The sequence below is a fragment of the Symphodus melops genome, assembly GCF_947650265.1.
Source record: "Symphodus melops genome assembly, chromosome: 4".
Classification (NCBI taxonomy): domain Eukaryota; kingdom Metazoa; phylum Chordata; class Actinopteri; order Labriformes; family Labridae; genus Symphodus; species Symphodus melops.
The window spans coordinates 5,069,636-5,088,071 of record NC_136694.1 but is presented as its reverse complement, the minus strand read 5'-3'; the positions used below and the strand labels follow the sequence as shown (position 1 = coordinate 5,088,071).

At 39.9% G+C, this 18,436-nt stretch overlaps 1 protein-coding gene across 2 annotated transcripts; it reads right to left on the bottom strand.

The window, feature by feature from the left end:
- Positions 1–1,011: 1,011 nt before the first annotated feature.
- efcc1 (EF-hand and coiled-coil domain containing 1) lies at positions 1,012–18,280 on the bottom strand. Of its 2 annotated transcripts, none has more exons than XM_079341194.1 (8): positions 17,008–18,280; positions 15,149–15,588; positions 7,258–7,406; positions 5,576–5,711; positions 4,251–4,407; positions 2,346–2,504; positions 1,683–1,752; positions 1,012–1,543 (listed from the first exon to the last, which is right to left on the bottom strand). In XM_079341194.1, the coding sequence occupies exons 1-8, from the start codon at positions 17,683–17,685 to the stop codon at positions 1,410–1,412; spliced, it is 1,923 nt and encodes a 640-aa protein (XP_079197320.1). In that variant the 5' UTR covers positions 17,686–18,280; the 3' UTR covers positions 1,012–1,409. The 2 variants fall into 2 exon arrangements, with proteins under 2 accessions (XP_079197320.1, XP_079197321.1); XM_079341195.1 differs by having other exon boundaries at positions 2,346–2,483.
- Positions 18,281–18,436: the final 156 nt, after the last annotated feature.

Here is an 18,436-nt window from a genome sequence, read left to right as displayed (position 1 = left end):
AGGACACTATGTACCTCATAAATCATATCTAAGTGTTGGAAGAACAAATCGAGGTATAAATAATGTGAATTGTCTGCAAATAAAATATATTTCATACCTAAATAGGATAATAACAGACAATATATTGATAACATGTACATTTGTTTCAAAATAAGTTTTGATTAAAGATGTGTGTTATTATTAATTGCAAAATGTCTTTGAGTAGAGTGATCAAACATTTAACTGTGGATAGGTGTGACATTTTGCCTTAAGTATTCAATGCTTCATTTATTGGCTTAGGGCTTGCAGCTTGAAAAAGAACCAAGTTATTACATTTTGCGGGGGGTTAAGACATTGCTTTAGGAGTGCTGAGTTAGTTCATTTTGTACAGCAGGGAGCCCAATGTGATGTACCGAGGCTACAGTCATTGGTTGCAGGTATGACACCTGGTCCTGCAGCTTTTTGGTGAATACCATCCCAGTACTCCCTCCCAATATTTTCAGTCTCTATCCAGCTGTCGTGTCAATGGCAAACAGCCCCACAAAATTACTTTCAAAGAGTTTGACATAGCTTTTCACCTAAATAAATAACAATGATTTAAATGTTGTATATCAAATGCTTTAATGTTAAACTACAAGTGATGTTTTTTCATCAAAGACCCTAATCCCCTCCCCTCTAGTAAAAATAACTTCAAGCTTCAGAAAGCTGCCTTTCAGAGGCACCTGCCTGAGTAAATATTCAATACCCCTGACCTTGGAAAATTACAATTATATAACTGTTGACTTTAATTTATAACTGGGTTGACTGAGACTGTTTCGTGACACAAGTTTATAATTGTCAGTATATGGGATTTTTAACTTAGCCTCTTAGGATGCATTTATAGCAAAAATATGAACCCCTGAATGCAATACTGATGTCAGAACAACCCTATATGGCATCTGGAGGTTCCCAAAGGGATCATAGTCACCCCAGTTGGTCAGTGGCACTTCTCTGACACACTGGGTTTTAAAATGCACACGTGATTGGTGAATCTCCAAGATTGAGATGAATTTATTCAGTTCTATCAGGGATGTTTTTGTCCAGATACATTTCACAGAATAGTTGATATGATATATCAGGGTTAGCTTAATTCAACATATTCACATTCAGAACTCTTCACTGGGACGAGGGACAATCCATATTGAAACATGAAGGAGTTATGTGCAATATAAAAATCAACATATATAAAAAAATGTCCTTTATATGTAGAAAGCGTTTTGCTGCTCTAATTAACATTCTACACTAACATCCCTTTTTTTAGATAACAGGGCCTGAGGAGTATATATGAGACATATGATACACTATACACAGTAATTAGCTTGACAACTCTTCCAACTTTCAGTGTCCTCTCAAAAAAGCTGCTGGTTTGGCCCAGCAGGAGGCAGTGTTGTTTAGCAGGAGATGATGAGAGCGTTCAGAGACTGCTGACTCTGTGTTCGCTCCAAAGGACCACCAGTTGACAGAATCTCACAGGCAGCCAGTTCGTGATAGAGAGCGTTGAGCACCTCCAGAATGTGGGCTTTCCCTGTGCAAAAAGGAAACAGATGTGACCGCTGAGTGAACGAGAATACAATTCAATTCCATGCCCTGGGTAACTGTAAAATTTCATTATCACGTTTCACAGGACTTGTATTGATTTTATTGGGCGTGTGAGCTCTACTTACTGTGTTGTGGGTCGGTACAAGACTCCAAAGTGCTGAGCAAGATCTTCCCCAGAGACCTGCGTGAGACGTTCTGTACCAACAGAGAGAGAATTCTCAGATGGCTGTCAGGCAATTAACAGGCACTTTAATAGGCAATCTGACTCTTGTTACCACAGAGGCTCGTACATGTTGAACAAGTAAAATTAATTTGCTTTTATCTTTAATCAACCCCTGACTGTTAGTGTTGTGTCACAATAGAAAGGACAGAAACCAGAGCTAGTCTTGTGATAGGCATGTATGGATATAGAAACAGCTGTTTCAGTGGACTTTTATTTAAAAAATAGAAATAACTTTCTATCTATCTGGCATCTTTTCCTAGAGACATTCTAGAGGATACTTTCTGTTTTAAGTTTGACCAGAACAAAATCATTTCCGTGCAGCGTGGGTGGAATTCTCTAAACTCTGGGCCGAGCAAACTGATTTCCATTCTTAAAGTTTCTGTGAAGAGTTTCTGGTCACAGGATTAAGAACTGCTTGTGCTTTATTCATTGCGTTAAAAATCAAATCAATGTCTTTGGGCCTTAACAATAAAAACATATGTTAAGAATAAACGTGCAGATTTGATGTGTAGCAGCTTTGACCTATTCTGACTGATAAGTGATGTTGCCCAGTGCTGTGACTAACCAGGTCTCTGAGCTGCTGGAGGAGCTGGAGGATGTCAACCAGTTTCTCCTCCACGAGGGACAGACGAACCCTCTCTGTCTCCAGCATCTGCAGCTCCATCTGAAGCAGCTCAGTCTCCTCTGCTTTCTGCTGCAGCTCCTGCAACAGAGAGTCCTTCATCTGGAAGACGTAGCACACACAAGAAAAACACAATTTATACCTATGATAGTATTTTGAAGAACTCATTTATGAAGTCAGCGTTGCGTGGCCTTTTGAAGACTTATATGACATCATGGTGGTACAACCCAGAGAGCTTAAAAAGCTTAAAATGAAGCTTAGAGTAAGTACAGTAAGGAAGCATTTAAGTGATCCACAATTCAGGTCTTTCTCATTCAACCTATCTCACGCTATCACATTTCTGCTGTCATTCTCGAGCTGTCAGTTTGGGCTGTCTGTGGGCTAATCACCTGTCCTGTCAGCGGACCTCATCTAACCAATGGCATGGCGTTCCTCCTTCGTTTTCAGCCTATCATCGTTCAGCTCCCCTTTTAAATATGATTCTTTCTCTTTACTAGTTCTTTCATGCGCCCCTCCACCTCCCCATCACCAGCACCAGAGTCATCTTCGATCAATTCTTCTCCCACTTGGTTTCATCAAATCATCAGTTCTCCGCCACCAGGGTCTGGACTCCATGGGGGGGATCTTTCCTAATGACGAGCAGAACTTCATCTCTAAACGCATCATCCAACCCAGAGTCCAAGCGCCAAAGTTTCTGTCAAATCACATTATCATTGTAGTAAATATGAGCGAGTCCTTTATTTTCTTAGTCTATTGCATTGTGGTATAATTGAATAAATCACAATCATTATACAAAGTCGATAAAAGAAACGCTCTTGTAAAAAACTGAATAAACCCATTAAAAGACCCAAGCTAACACAAGTTATGCTGGATCTCTACACTGAAATTTGCAGGTTTCCTAATTAAAAGTTATAATCGAGTGAGAATAATAGTTATAAGCTGAGCTGTCTTCTGGACCGTGGTCATGGTAAAGAGAAAGTCTTTTGCAGACAAAGGAAGACAAGATAATGTTTCATACATACACAGTACTTGTTAATTTGATCAATTCAGTGCTGGTTTCTGAATTTTATTTCATAAAAGACCCAACCCAGACTTGGTACAAGAGCATCTGGGTATGTGACTCTTCCAGATGTGATATGTTACAACATCGGTCTGCTAAACATGCTAAAACAAAATAAATATCCTCTGTAAATGTATGTCAGATGTTGAGGTTAGAGTCACGTGTTTGGTCCACACTATGGTGCCATCGGCTGGCTTTCCAAAAGAAGTTGGAAATCCCAGCAGTGCACCGTCAGTTACGTCAAAGCGTATTGAAGGACAAAGGTCTCACCCCATACATCCTGAACATAAACAAAGCCTCACAGTCAGGACTTTGTTTAGTTTGAACGTTTCCTCTCTGAGTGCTGAGATGCTCTGGGAACACATTACGTCACTGTTCCCCTTCTGTCTGTCTTCCTGTGTTGTGAAAACACTACTCGACTGTAACGGGAGAGCTTTAATTTATGATATTCCTCAACGTTAGGGGAGTGTTTCTGTGGCTGGCTCCAGAAAGAAGCAGCTGCAAACACACCCACCCACACACACGCCCTGGGTCTCTGGTGACGTTGCTGGTGGTTTGGTTAAGTTGAAGCGGCAGGATTGTGCCTCTAGCTGTGGTTTATTCTTTGAAGCCCTCCACGGTCATAACAACCATTACCAGTCCTCTCTAATCCAGTTAAACACCACACAAACAGCCACAAAATGACTAAAGATGTAAAGCAGGGCAGAAAGATGTCCTGAAAGAACACTTTTCAGATGTTACTTTAAGCGGCCCACCCTGGTGAGATGGAGGTCAGTGGTGGTTTGTACCTGGTCCATGTCGATCTCTGCCTGGCTCTCCTTTAGTTCGAGCTGTTTATGCAACCTGGTCACTCTTTCCAGAAGCTCCACCACAGCACTGCAGCTCTCCTCGCTCCTCGAGCTCCCGAAATTAGACATCAGCTTCTTGAACGCCTTATCGTCGCACCTGACCAACGAAAGGTACCACAGGACAGAATATAAGTCAAGCTAGAAGTTTTAAGGGCTTGCACATAATTGAGGGTGACACATTTGTTTTGAAATGACGTGGCTTTGCATGGTTTCTGGAGGCAAGTCACATTTACTCTGAAGACATTAACATTGTTTTACTTGATTTTAGCACAATAGGACAAAATAGGATTGTTGTTATTCTTTTAACTTGTTTTAAAATTTTACAAATGGAGCTATGTTTTCAGATGTTTTGTCAAGTACTATTGAAGAAGACACAAAACACAATTTTCACATTTGAAGTTGTTGGTCTTTGATACTTTTAGAACATGAGGTGAAATATTTTTGTGTGGTGTGAATAACAATGTGAATGTTGGTGTCAGTATACATGCAGCCCTCTGAGCACAAATTTAAAGTATTATTTTTGTTTAGTATTGGTCATATCTGCATTTAGTTCAATGTGAAATAAAAGAAAAAGATGTAGGAATGTAGAGTGACAGAGTAATGATTGTGACCCAATGCAGCTATTTTACTGAAGTTTTTGGACTCTTTTAGCTTTTTTCTCTGGTGTGACACGTTGGAAAAATACGTTTGGTGCTCAAAGCTTTCATCCACCTTGTTTTCATCAACCAAAAGGTAGCTGAGTTCATTTAATTTTAGTCAGTCAGCTCCATTTTTCTCATCAAGTTTACCTTTAAATGCTATTTTATTTGACACCTGAAAACATTGTACACTGCCTGCATCAAACAACAAATGACCAAAGCTGGCAGCTGAGCGATCTGTTGAAGGTTTACTAGTGAAAAGAATTGGTGAGAATCAAACAGAGCCTGACTCTGAATGAGTGTCTTTCTGCCCTTAGTGTGGGTGTGTATTAACATCATTTGCTTACATGTTTCCCACTCATGCATACTGTATCTAAAACGAGACTGTGTGTTTCTGTCGCTGTGTATTGGCGACCTTCTGCTCAACAATCAATGTATCTGAGTGATTTTAATGTTTCACTTAGCTCATTAAATGTATGTGTAAAATGTATAAAACGTAAACACTGTGCTACATTTTACAAGCTATCCTGTTATGGAGTGTTAAGAGAGGAACATCAACGTAGTGCCAGGTTTTGCTGCGAGCTTTCTGTAAATGTAACATATAGTAATGATATGAATGTGCAGGACCTTTCCCCACAGCAGGACAGCCTGGTTAAGATCCTCTTCACTTCAGCCACCTGCCTCTGCTGGTCTCCGGTCCATTTGTCCTCCTCCTCATCAGAAGCTGCCTGGCCCTCCACAGAACGGAAAAGCTGCTCCTCCACTAAATACCACAACACACGTGCAGATTATTATCATTATTACAGAGGACTGTATGGTGGAGAAGTCCTAATGGCAGAGTTGAAACTGAAGATGGTGAGTTAAAAAAAATTAACTACTTAAATGATCGATGTCATTAATTGGTTTACACTGTTTTTATAGGCAGAGTATCCATCCTCTTCCCCCATCACCTACATGTGTGTATTTGATAGCTGAATATCAGTGTTTACTGTTCATCCAACGAGGTGATAACACACTGGGCTCTATGAGGTTACAATGTGTTCATTGGCTGAACCGTTAATTGATTTCTAATTAAATAAAACACAGTAAGTTTAGGTTTAGTTTTGCAAACCAATGCTTCTCGTGTTGTTGCAGAGCACTTTGAGGCACTGCCAGAGAATACCTTTAAACAAATGTTGTGCAAAAACCAAGTGTGTCATGGGCAATTTCAACATTATGTGGCAAGTAATCCTGGAGAAATGTTGTTATACGAATTCCACAGGCACACAACTACCTCCTTCCCTCCACCCCTTAAATATTTACCACATTCTGCCAGGGACACTTCAGGAAAGAATTTCCTTTTGCTGGAATGATTACTCTTTTTCTTTTTAGTGGGCAAGTGGTATAAGAAGAGTAGCTGGCAGAAGACTCGTTACAAGCTTATGTGTTTGTTGTCATACAGAGCTGGCTTTGTACAAGGACAGTGAACACACAGGAGATATGTACTCAGTTTGAATTAAAGAGTATTGATGAAAATAGCACACCAAATAATTACATAATAATTACAACAAGACTGGTTCTTAAATTATGAAAGGGGGATAGGACATAAACTTTCTTAACCCTAGAACACTATCGTGATTTTCAACCGAGCAAATGTATTAACATGATTTTTATTATGTTGTGTGTGTCTGAGTGTCGTGGGTCCCTGGGTAGCTTCAGCATTGTCTTTGACGTCTTTGAAGGCAGGAGTGTTTCCCTTCTCCAAAACATACTTTTACTACAGGCACGTGTTCAGGTGATTTTCACCTGGCAATAGTGTCTCTCTCCTGCAGCTGTTCATGCATCACAAGGAGACTGTACCTTCACCAGGGACACCCACAAGGAATGGGTGGACCAAAGACCAAGTTTTCCAGATTCATTTTTTTCCCCTAATTTTGGAGCATTTTTATAGGGTCCCCCTATGATACTCATTTTCATGTTGTTAGACATGGCACACTTGGAAAATAAAAGAACACCACTCTAATTGAATCATATATTGTCACATTTTGATATATTTTAATGAGAAGTACTTTTTATTTGGTAAATTATCACCCAGAGTTATTGATGGTGTTACTAATTTAAGTGTTAGTGTTCTAGGGTTAGGATCATTCCTAACTCCTAATCAGGCGTTATTCATCGCTCTTATCTATAACAGTTGTGTAAAATAGATTTTAAGGACTCCTGATTTTCCTCTCATAAATGTAAAAATCATAAATGTTATTCTCCTCACCTCTGGACAGTAATGAGACATTAGCCCTGCATGATGGGATTTCATGACAAACATGTCTTACTCTTATCCGGGGTCGTCACAGCTCGCCCTGTTGGTGAGCAGCGGTCATGTTGGGAGTCCGAGCAGCATCTTTGGCCCGGTCTGCTGCCAACACTCAGAGATGGTTCTGCCCTGGTGCTGCTTGGGAGTTGTAGTTTTGTCACCTCTGCCCTGAAAGAGAGCATTGCAAGTTTAATACTGCTGTGTGACGGCATGTTCTCTGTAAATGCTGTACTGTAAATATGTAACCCGGTCTTCACTGCAATGTTATGTTCAACTGATGAAGGTGCTCAAAACTGCTCTTTATATTTTGACAGATGAGAAATGTTTATTCCAAACCATTTGCCGACTTCAGAGAGAACATATCAAGTATCACATGGCGGTGTGTATTAAGGCACATCTACGACCGTCATGATAATTTTATAGAGGTCTGTGATGTTGTATGCCAAATCTGGGTGGGGTAATTGAAGCCAGACATTGTATCTTTAAGGCATTTTACAGTAAAGTGGGTCAATGGTAGACAGGCACTGTTACGGTGCAGTACGCACTGCAAGATGAGAAGTTAAAACACACTGGAATAGAGTAAAATAAAATGAGAGGACAGACATTTTAGTTACATTCAAAATGTTTGAGACACCTCTGCTGTTGAAAAGATCTGGAGCAGGTTTATTCAATATGTCATGTAGTTCCTCATGGCAATGACACATTCAAACATCTGTCACTGAAAAAAGTCTGACACTACAGTTTGTGCCGATCAATTGTTCTGTAATGGTTTGAATTTTCGAGCTTTCTCCTGCCGTCTGCTCTTTTGTGTTGGGGGAAATCCGATAGGGGCCTTCGTAAATCACAGAGTAAGCGTTTCCAGATGATGATGTCTTGCCGGAAAAAAAAAGAAGAAAATCTAAAAAAGGTTTTCAACAGCCTGACTGTGTTTAAAAAAGAAAGAAAAAAAACTGAGCATTCATGCTTATATCCTCTTGGCACAAGACTGACTATGCTGTAAGACAACTTGAAACTCTAAATTTGCACTCTACTTTAGGTTTCGTTGTGCAAAACTGCCGAGAAATGACTGACTTCAGTGAAAGTCAATAATTGCAGTGTGATTTCAGGCAATCAATCAGAGAGTGATGTTTGAGTTAGTGGAGGCCACATTGGAGGAAAGAAGGAGCTAGTTTATGAGGGCCAGCAGCTGCAGACCAACATGAGACTGGTGCATAGACGTGAACATACACAACACTTTCTTGGTTACCGTGGAGATGCTAGGAGGACTGTGGAATGAGCTGGTTGAGGGCCTTTTCAAATGCAGGCTTCGGTGTGACTAATTGCACTATAATTGACAGTTGTTTGAGAGAGGCTGAAGCCTGTGTCCAGTGGATACTGTAGCAGGCCTACAGCTTCTGGCTCTTGCCTTTGACATGTTTGGAGGTTGAAAAATCAGTCTTGCTTTGTGCCTTGGCACAACGGAGAAAAAAAAAGCTTTTGAGACTGGTGAAAAGTATCCCGAATGTCACATAAAAACTAGTTCTGGTTTACTTTGACTGTACATGTAATTTAAAGTCTGACAGCAAAGAGGTCTGGTTGTATTGCTGATCATGGAAATTCTGACTGATTGGACACAGACACCTGAATGTAGTCTAGACAGACACTCTGAATATCAGTCAAACTGCGGGATGCTGTAGACAGAGACATGATTTGATAAACGTTCCATTAGGCATGCATGATAGCTCCTGCCAATGGACCAAATGAAAAACCAGCATGGCTAGGTTTGACCTGCCAAAATGAAAATCTCAATTTTTTTTTTTTTTCTAAAGACAAGGCAATGCTAAAATACACTGCAGACTGTTAAGTGTTGTATGAGAGAGCGTTGTCATAACATATTCTTTGCTGTATATATGTGTATTACTAAATTCAGTGTTTATTGTTATTGCATGGCCTTGTAGAACAGTCCTTAAATTTCACTGTGCACATGTATGAGTATGTGAAAAATAAAAATCTTGAATTTTGAATCTGATACATTTTAGATTTTCACAATATGTGTTATATGTATTTTTTTTAAATATACTGATAAAACTTTAAAATGCAATATTAAATTCTTTATGCTGGGGAGTCACACCAGTGTCACTCAATATTGCATGTATTTCTTCTTCTCAACTGTATCACTGATACTTTACGTCTACTCTACACTGTCTCACCAAGACCTCAAGAGGAAAAAGATGCAACTACAATGCATCTGGCTCACAAAACTTCACACAACACACATTTACATAGACAAATAAAGTAGAACTTGTTCATTAAGATAATACCACGACCTAATTTGAAAAACAAGTTTGCTAGCTACCATTTAGCTTAATAGTTCCTCCAGATTTGACAGAGACGTGTGATGTTAATGCTTATGTTAAGAATGATAAAAGTTTATATTAGCTAGATGTGTCTGCCAGTATTAGAGGGGAAAAAAACACTGTTTCTCTTGTCAGATAATAACCCCACTTCTGCTATAGGCAGATTAAACAAGCAAGTATCATATGGTGACAACACATCATCAGTGCTGTGTAACTCAATCTACTGAAGTGCTTCTAAAAACTGCTTACAGCTGCCTCAAGCATGATGAGGAAAATAACTTTTGGCATTTTGTACTCCTGGGCTTTTTGTTCTGTTGAGAAAGATAAAGAACACATGAATAAACGTAATTTTCTTAGGTCACACAAATCAGGTCAGAATCCAGTGGTGTACAATACTGGTGGTTTTCAGGATGTAATAGATAATCCATTTAACATTCTCTATTTGTCTTTGATTCCTGTTTCAAAGCTGCTTTTTCTTTTGCTCTTTTGTAGCCAAAATAAATTGAAAGGGCTTAGATTTAAAATCCCATGAAAAAGGAAGAGAACATTAAGGAAAGTGTATAAACTTCTCTGTACTAAAGGTGGAAATGGAATCTGATGAGTCTTAGATTGGGACATTGTTGGTTTAACAAATTGGAGCCCCAGGCAAGGAAAACGCTCCAGTGATATCGTTAGATATAATTTGAAGCGTTTTTGTAGCCTTTGTAGGCATAATTATTACTGCATCACTTAGGAACACACACCTATAGCAGTGGAGTTTTACATGAAGAGCTCTATTGTGCTTTGTCAGTGGATTTCTAATTAATAGGATCCTGTACTTTGCCCTATTAGTAAAACCCTAAAGCCATTTGTAAGCCTGTGGAGGCATGTACAGCTGTTTGTTGTTAGAGCCAGGACACCCATGAGTCCTTTCTATGTTTATTACAGTGGAGAGCTAAAGCGAAAGCTCCATCAACATGACCCCCCTCCCCCCTCAATTTTTCGCCTTATCCCTTAAGAACAGTTTCCTCTTTCAGGTGTCATCGGTCAATGACAGTCTTCTTACTCTGCAGAGGTTACAAATGAGGGCATGCTGTAAACCTGAGCTTGAACTTGAAGTTCAGTGCATATAGGTGCCCTGAGCCATGACAGAGACAGGCGAGAGGTCATGTTTTCATAGCTGACGGTTATTAATCAAGTCCTCTTGGGAAACACCCGTACAATGAGGTGGTTCCTGGGATACAAATAAAGCAGCTTCAGCGATGTTTAGCAAACGGAGGACTTAATCCAACAGCAGTAACATTTACAGAGGGCAGTTAGGCAAAGAAATCCAAAGTCAAACAAACAAAAAGGTATTTAAAGAAGAGAGAAATATACAGAGAGAAGTCCAACAATTGTGGGTGGCATAAGTTTATGACGTATTTTGTGTGTGATATATTTCTGCTGTTGTAAGCATACTTCAAAACCAGAGAGACTGAGGGCAGGGCAGCTGTTCAATGTGAAAATAAGCCCACTTGGCAGTGTATGTTTTTGATGGCTGTTCAAGAAAAACAGTAAGGCAGCAGCAGCAGCAGACGGCCACGGGTCCCACACGTCTCCCGAGTGTGTCCTTTCCCCCGTTATTTAAAGGGTAGGAATGCCGTGGCAGCACCTGCTCCACACAATGCTGCAGCTCTTGTGCAGAGGCAGATAAATGGTCTGTTAGACCCTCCTCTTCCCTCTGCTCTCAGGCGCCATGCAGGGAGCATGAAAAGGCTGAGAGATTATGCCTCCCATGGGGCCTGCCTCCAGTGGGCCAGGGGTTAGAGGCATATAGAGAAAAAGTCTGCAGGCGTGCCGATAAAACGAGACCTAGGTTTTAAACTTGCACATTCAGGACACATGTGCTTAGGTATGTTCTCTAGAAATCCATGGACATTACCATTGACACCTGGATTCACAAGACTGTTAAAACTTAAGTTTCAGATGGCTCAAGGAGTTTTCCAAACTGCATAATTTCTTTGTAACACAAAAACAAAAATGGAATGTTTCATGAAGCCATCCCTCTCCTGTGTGCCTTGAAAAACATGTCTGTCATTTCATGAACAAACAGTTGAGTGTTTGCTTCTTCCTCCAGATGGTAGACTTTCCTCCCCCTCATTTCTTTTTCTTCCTCTCGCTGTGTTTCCTATTGTCTAATCCTTCTGGCCCGCAGAGCTGTATAGGCTACAGTGACTGATTTAGACTCCCTTAATCTTCTGGTGTAAAAATAACAAAAAAACAACGACCTAAAAGTGACACCATTAGACAATTCCAGTATACAAAGACGCCCCAGTGCAAATCATCCCCTAATGAAGGTGCAGCTCCCATCTGCTCTGCCTCCAGTGAACAGTCCAAGGAAATCACAGACAAGTTACGCAACAACACCCACTCATCTTAAGTTTCATACCAATGACCACATTTTATAAACTGACTTTTACTTGGATGTGATGGAAAGTTGAAAGGGGATTTTATAGATGGGAAAATTGTACATCCACATGGAAAAACCAAAAACGGAAATCAAGATGAAAATCAGGTTTCACATTTAAGGAAGGTTTCGTTGTTTATGCCAAGAGTTAGATGAGAAAAATTTGTTCAGTTAACCAATACGCTCTAGTAAGTTGAGCTAGCTTAGCATTACACCACAAAAACAGAGATAGCCTGACTTCCTGTCTACAACACTGAATAGATACATGACAGTCTACCTCATACCAGTACCAGCTACCAGTTAGTTTAAGAGCTCCGGCAGGCAACTTTGATTAGTTTTGGACTTGTTTATATATTTAGTAATATGATATCTAGCTATGATAACTGACAATAGCTCCATAGTGAAGAGACAGAAGGGTTTCAGTCTTTTTATCAAACAAAATCACAAAATATTAGGGTGCTCACATCATTGAATTTCATCTTCATTATAAGTGTGTTCAAATGGAATCCACAGTAAAGTAGCGGCACACCAGCCCTGTAACCCAGTATCTCTGGGATCCACAAGCCTCTAATCTCATTTCTCGTCACAGCAGTTTAGACTATGCCTCAATAATAAAGTGACATTTCATCAGGCCTCTTGACATGCATCTCTAAACCCATTACATATGACCCGAGAAATCTGACACTGGGACAGCTGGATGCAAGATAAATTACTTAATTTTGAGGAAATTTAGAATGATAAAAGTTTATATTAGCTAGATGTGTCTGCCAGTATTAGAGGGGAAAAAAACACTGTTTCTCTTGTCAGATAATAAAAACCACCTGTACAGTTCTCTCAAGCCTCTTTGGATAAGACGTAACCAAGCAAGCATTGGGGATTTAAGGGGAGATATTCATGGAGCTTGGTTGCTAAGATCTATAGGACGGGGGAGCCTATGTGGTATTGTTCATTGGGGAGGAGAGCGGAGAAGTGAGCAGAGATTGATGTCTGTTGAGGTCCTCACTCAATGGAGCTTTCTCTTGACAAGTCAGGGCCTTTGTGGTATTGAATTATTTGCCATTAGGGTATCAATGGGAGGGCAGTGAAAAGAATTTGGAACGCAGTCTGCATAGATTAGTGGAGTTTTGGGTAAAAGAAAGGGTATCGTGCTTATGTGATTTGTTATTTAGAATCACCTAAAGGCACGTAGCCATCAATCATATATTTGTGATTGTGTCTGTCTGTGTTTGAAAGTTCATAATAACAGCATTAGGTAGATCTGACCACCATTGAGAGACATCTGTTACATAAGAAAGCCAGACCTGCAGACAATGATTATAGGATTGGAGTAGGGTCAACAGACACAAGGATAAACATTAAACCAACAACTTTGTACTTAAAAAGTCCAATTACACCCTCACTTCCACCAAAATGAATAGTTCCCAACAGTAGTGCAGCTCAGGCGAAACCAAGCTGCCACACACGACGCCTGTTAAATAAAGTAAATCACAACAAGGCTGAAAATTATAATAGCAAACCACATCAAGCCATCATGAGCAGCATGACAGATTTTTTCCAGGCATGATGCCAGAACTAAAAAAAATGTCATTTATTTTATTCTAGGACAAATTATGATTTATTATGGGTTATTCCAGCCAAAAAAGCCCTCTTAATTCAATAACCAACCAAAACAAGCCCTCACCATCATGACATGATGAACAGCCAGACACTTGTTTTGCTCAGGGTTTGACAGCTGATTAGCGCAAATGAAGAGCAAATTTTAAGAAACATCTGTAGGTCACTACAAATTAATTTCAGAAGATATTAATCAACTAAAATCAATCATAAACATACAACACTGTTCTCCTTTGCCTTGCCCTCCAATTGAAGTATTCTTTAAATAAACTAATATTCAGAGTAAGTGAATAATATTAAATAACAGTATAATACTGATGTGAACAACCACATACAAATATAAAAAATATATCATATAACAATAACATTTGAAACAATGGGGTGCAAGCAGCCTCGTGGTTAGTGTGCATGCCCCCATTTGCAAAGGCTATAGTCCCACCTGTGGCTCCTTTCCCCACTCCGGCACTACTCTCTGTGTACTTGTTTTTCAACTCTATCCACTGTCTTACCTCTATAATAAAATAAAAACGCTCTCAAAATCAATCAAATCAATCTTGTGAGAAAATTACCACCAGAAGAATAGCACATTAGCACCTGAAAGATAAAGCAACAGATAAGAACTTGGCGAGCAGATCTTTAGTACATTTCATCTTTTAAAAAAGTGGTATTGCATTTACTTTAACTTTACTGAGTGAAAGTGGTGAAGTTAAAAATAATTGCTGGATTTGGAAAGTTACAAAAAATGTCTTAAGCACTCCAAATTCAGCTATAAAAAGAAGGTTAAACGTTTTTTTTTCTAAGTATACTTAGCTCTTATAGGTGTTAGCAAGTGACTATGTAGCATAAGCCTTGTTCCAGTAATGAAGGTTTACTCAAACATGTCAGCTGTTGTTCTTGTGCCCACTGAAACCTTTTTTTTTTCGCAGGTGGAGAGTAAGTGAGCAAACAAGTCTTAGTGGGTAGGATTGGGATGTGATTTCCTTACACAGCCTCTTTTTAACAAGATGTTACCTGAGTGGTTGTTTGTTGATGTTTAGGAATAATAACAATCGAGGTAACAAATTAAAGGTACAGTGTGTGGTTTTAGACCACGATGTTATGAGCAACGTTTTCGTGGGTGGTATTCCAGCTTTGTTAGCATCAGGCCACCTATATTCTGCTGATCAAAAACAATAGACAGTTCAACCAAGCATTACTCATGTTACTAGGAAACTTCACATTTGTTCACATAACAAAGTAGCACCAATAAATCAAAAGCCCTTCCAAAAAGAAAAAGGGCTAACCTGAACACAATGTCAATCAGAGTTAAGTGAAACAATATGTAAATTCACTGTCAGGTTATTGTACAATAAAACCTGCATATTTTATTGGCCAGGACTTCACAGTATCCAGTTTCTCTTAGGACTGCTAACTTGATCAATTCCCGGCTCTTGTAACCTCTTCTCTTAAAAAAAAAAAGCCTCAACAAAAATGTATAAATGTTTACTGTTTATGCTATAATGCTTAATACAACACAGTGTTATCATTGTCTTTACCTGTAATACAGCAGCTCTGATTCCAGCTGGAGGATGTGTCTCTGCAGAGCTGGAACATGACTGGCCTTGGCCTCCAGTTCCTTCACCTTACTCAGGCCACTGAGCAGCGCCTGTCTGGCCTCCTCCACCTTCCTTCTCATGCCCACCTGCTCCCTCTTCAAGGCCTGGTTGCAGTCCTCAAGAGCAGCCACAGTCTCTTTGGAGCTCCATAGTTCTTTCTCCAGTCTCTGACTACACAGCATTGCATCCTCTACCTGTTTGTCTCTGGAATTCTGCAGAAGCTCTATCTCTTGGATAAGGTTCTGCAGACTCGTCAAGTTACTGTAGGTGCTGCTTTTCAGGTTTGTGTTGCTCGTACTTTTCGGGGGAGTTTGTTTCTGTTGGGCAACACGACAGCCCTCCTCTGGTTTGTGTTTGGAGTGGCTTTTCCATAGTCCTACCTGGAGATAAAATGAAACAGGTAACATGATGCATGGTATCAAATTAAGTTACTTAAAACCAATATTGCATCTGCTTGGTTACATTATTGTAAATTGTGTTTCACAGCTTTGAGTTGTATTAAAGTGGACATATTCTAGTCCTTTCGACCTTTTCAAACAGTCTCCTGTGGTCTAAATGAAATATCTGTGCTGTGTTTTAATCAAAATATAACATGAATCAAGCAGCAGAGGAGGTTTGAGAACCTGTAGAAACTGGCTCTCTCAGTAAGCTCAGTTTTGGTTTGTGTTTCTCTTTAATGCAATGAGCCCTCTCTGAATTTCAGAACAAAAAAGGTGGACCTGCGCAAAAGTTGTGCTCTGGCTGGGGTCCATAGTGATACCAGTGGAGGGTATGTATTTACTTGTGATGTCACAAGTTGAGATGGAGCATACAGCGCATTTTTCTCTGTGTAGTAAGACATATACAGACCGCAAACAAAGAATCGATTGGATTTATTTCCCATCTTGTGGGTCGATAGACACTCAGGTTAACCAAATATGTGTTCAAAAACACTATAAAAGTGGATTTTTCATCATACTGTATGTCCCCTTTCAATATATTTTTTACTAAACAAAAACTTTTTAGGTCTTGTCCAGTTTTCAGTCCCAAAATATTGGATTGTTGACTTCTTTTGTAATAGGCTATTAAATCTGAAGTTATCATACAATTATTCAATAACCTGCATGAGTTGCAGAAAGAGCTACCACTTTTGTTGTTATAAATTACAGTGAAGTCTGAGTGAAAAGCCATTTGTAAGAGCATAATTCAGGTTGTTGAAATAAAGATAAGCGTCAGTCCTGCAGATAACTGTGGATAAGTTCTGTTATTCTTGCAATGTCCTTCAAATGGATGTTGACTTCTCAAAGTCTATGTTTTAATTGATGCTATAGTTTAGCATTTTGATTGTAATTGTAATTGTAATTGATGTTGAAAACCCCAGCCTGGTGTTTACCTTCCTTCACAATGACTTGTTACTTTGTGTGTTCAGTAACCTGTTGAGTTCAAAACTCCTCCAGTGGACTGTTACCTGTACCTGATTGTATTTCAAAGTACAGAGAGCCACCCAAATTTAAAAAAAAAAAAAGGATTATCATAAAGCCTATAGGTACCACTTATCATGAAGCACGTTCTTATGAGATTGTCCAAATAAGGAATAGCTTTATTAGCAATGTATTCACTGTTGACTTTTAAGTCAATTACAAGACAATTAAAACAATGAAATGATTTTGGAACTTTTGGGATACACAAGGTATATAGAAAGGGGAGCCTATAGACTATTTTTAGAGGCTGAATATATCAGGATACGATTTGTAACACGATTTGTAAAATGCAATATTAAAGCAGGGGTTTCAATGTTATAGCCTACACTTCACTCTTACCTGCAGAGCTAAACAGCGTGCATCACTGCTCTGAAGTGCAGCTCGCATATCCTCTATCAGCTCCCTCAAACTTGCATTCTCGTCTTCCAGTTTGGCTATACGGTCCTCTGCTTCCTCCAGTGCTACTATCTCCTCATAGCACTCCTTGGAGCAGGATCCAAGTCTGCAGCCAGAGGCGTGCCGTCCCTCCTTGGAGGAACACGAGCCCTCGCTCACACTCACAGACAGAAGCTTCTCTCGCCGCCTCAGAGGGCTTCTCAGGCGGATCTGAGTCTCTATGTGCTCGCTGTCTTTCCCGACCAGCAGCCGACCATTTTCATACTGACAGCCCGCCTTGGTGCTGAAGTGTCCGCACAGTTTGGCGTGGAAGTGTCTAAAGGTGAGCTCGCTGGGTAAATTGTCCGGAACCCCGGCGCATTCTGTATCCTCCGAGTCTTTGTTCAGTCCTAAAACTTTACACAAGATGTTAAAATCCTCCACTGGAATTTTTCCACCTCCTTGATAGTCGATATGATGGAAAATCTCCTGTAGGTATTGATCCAGTCCGGTTGCCAAAACTATGATTTCGTTCTCCACTCCCCGGTCCAGTCCGTAATGGTAAGCCAGAGTGCTGACTATCCATTGTGTCCTGCGCGCTGGTCGGCTGTATGGATCAATTGAGTCTATTGCATCCATCATTTCTGCAAAGCAACATCATATTTCCACAAACTTTGCCCTGTTACTTTGTTTCTTTTAACGTCCAATGTGTTTCGTATTCATTCCCTCACTAGAAACCTTTCAGCAGACTGGCGCAGCAGAAACGAGGCGTGTTAAAACATAGCTCAGATTTGAATTAAGCTCTGCCCCCCAAATCTAAAAGCAGGGGTCCCAACCAGGAACCTGCAACACACATACACATAGCCACTATAGCGGTCTCTTACTGCCGTTTGCAGGAGTGCAGGCTAATTGCGACCAGGTGTGTAAACTTTTGTCATTCACCGGGGTTAGACATTGTTAAGATGTAAGATACCCAAGAGACTAATAACCTTTGCTGTGGCGCATAGGTGCACCGACTCTCTTCAATCGAAGCTATTTTACCACATACACTATCCTGGGCTTTTTTGCACTATTTGCACTTAAATTTCCATCACGATGCCTCCATGAAGTGTTTTGTTTTAAGTTACATTTTAGACATTTTGCAACTGATGAATAGGATGCAGTTCAAGGTTCCAGCTCAATGAATTATTTCCCCAAACATCGGCCCTATAGACTACACTATATGGCTACAACTAAGACTAATCCATCCTTCAATTAAACGGTTTTCACCTCATTAGCATAATCAGTGCATACTTCAAGTCCACTTCGTAAATTCCACGTCCAAATGGACCCAGTAACAATCCTTCAACTAAAAACTTGACCCCAAGATTCAAACTGGTTGTAAGCTAATCAT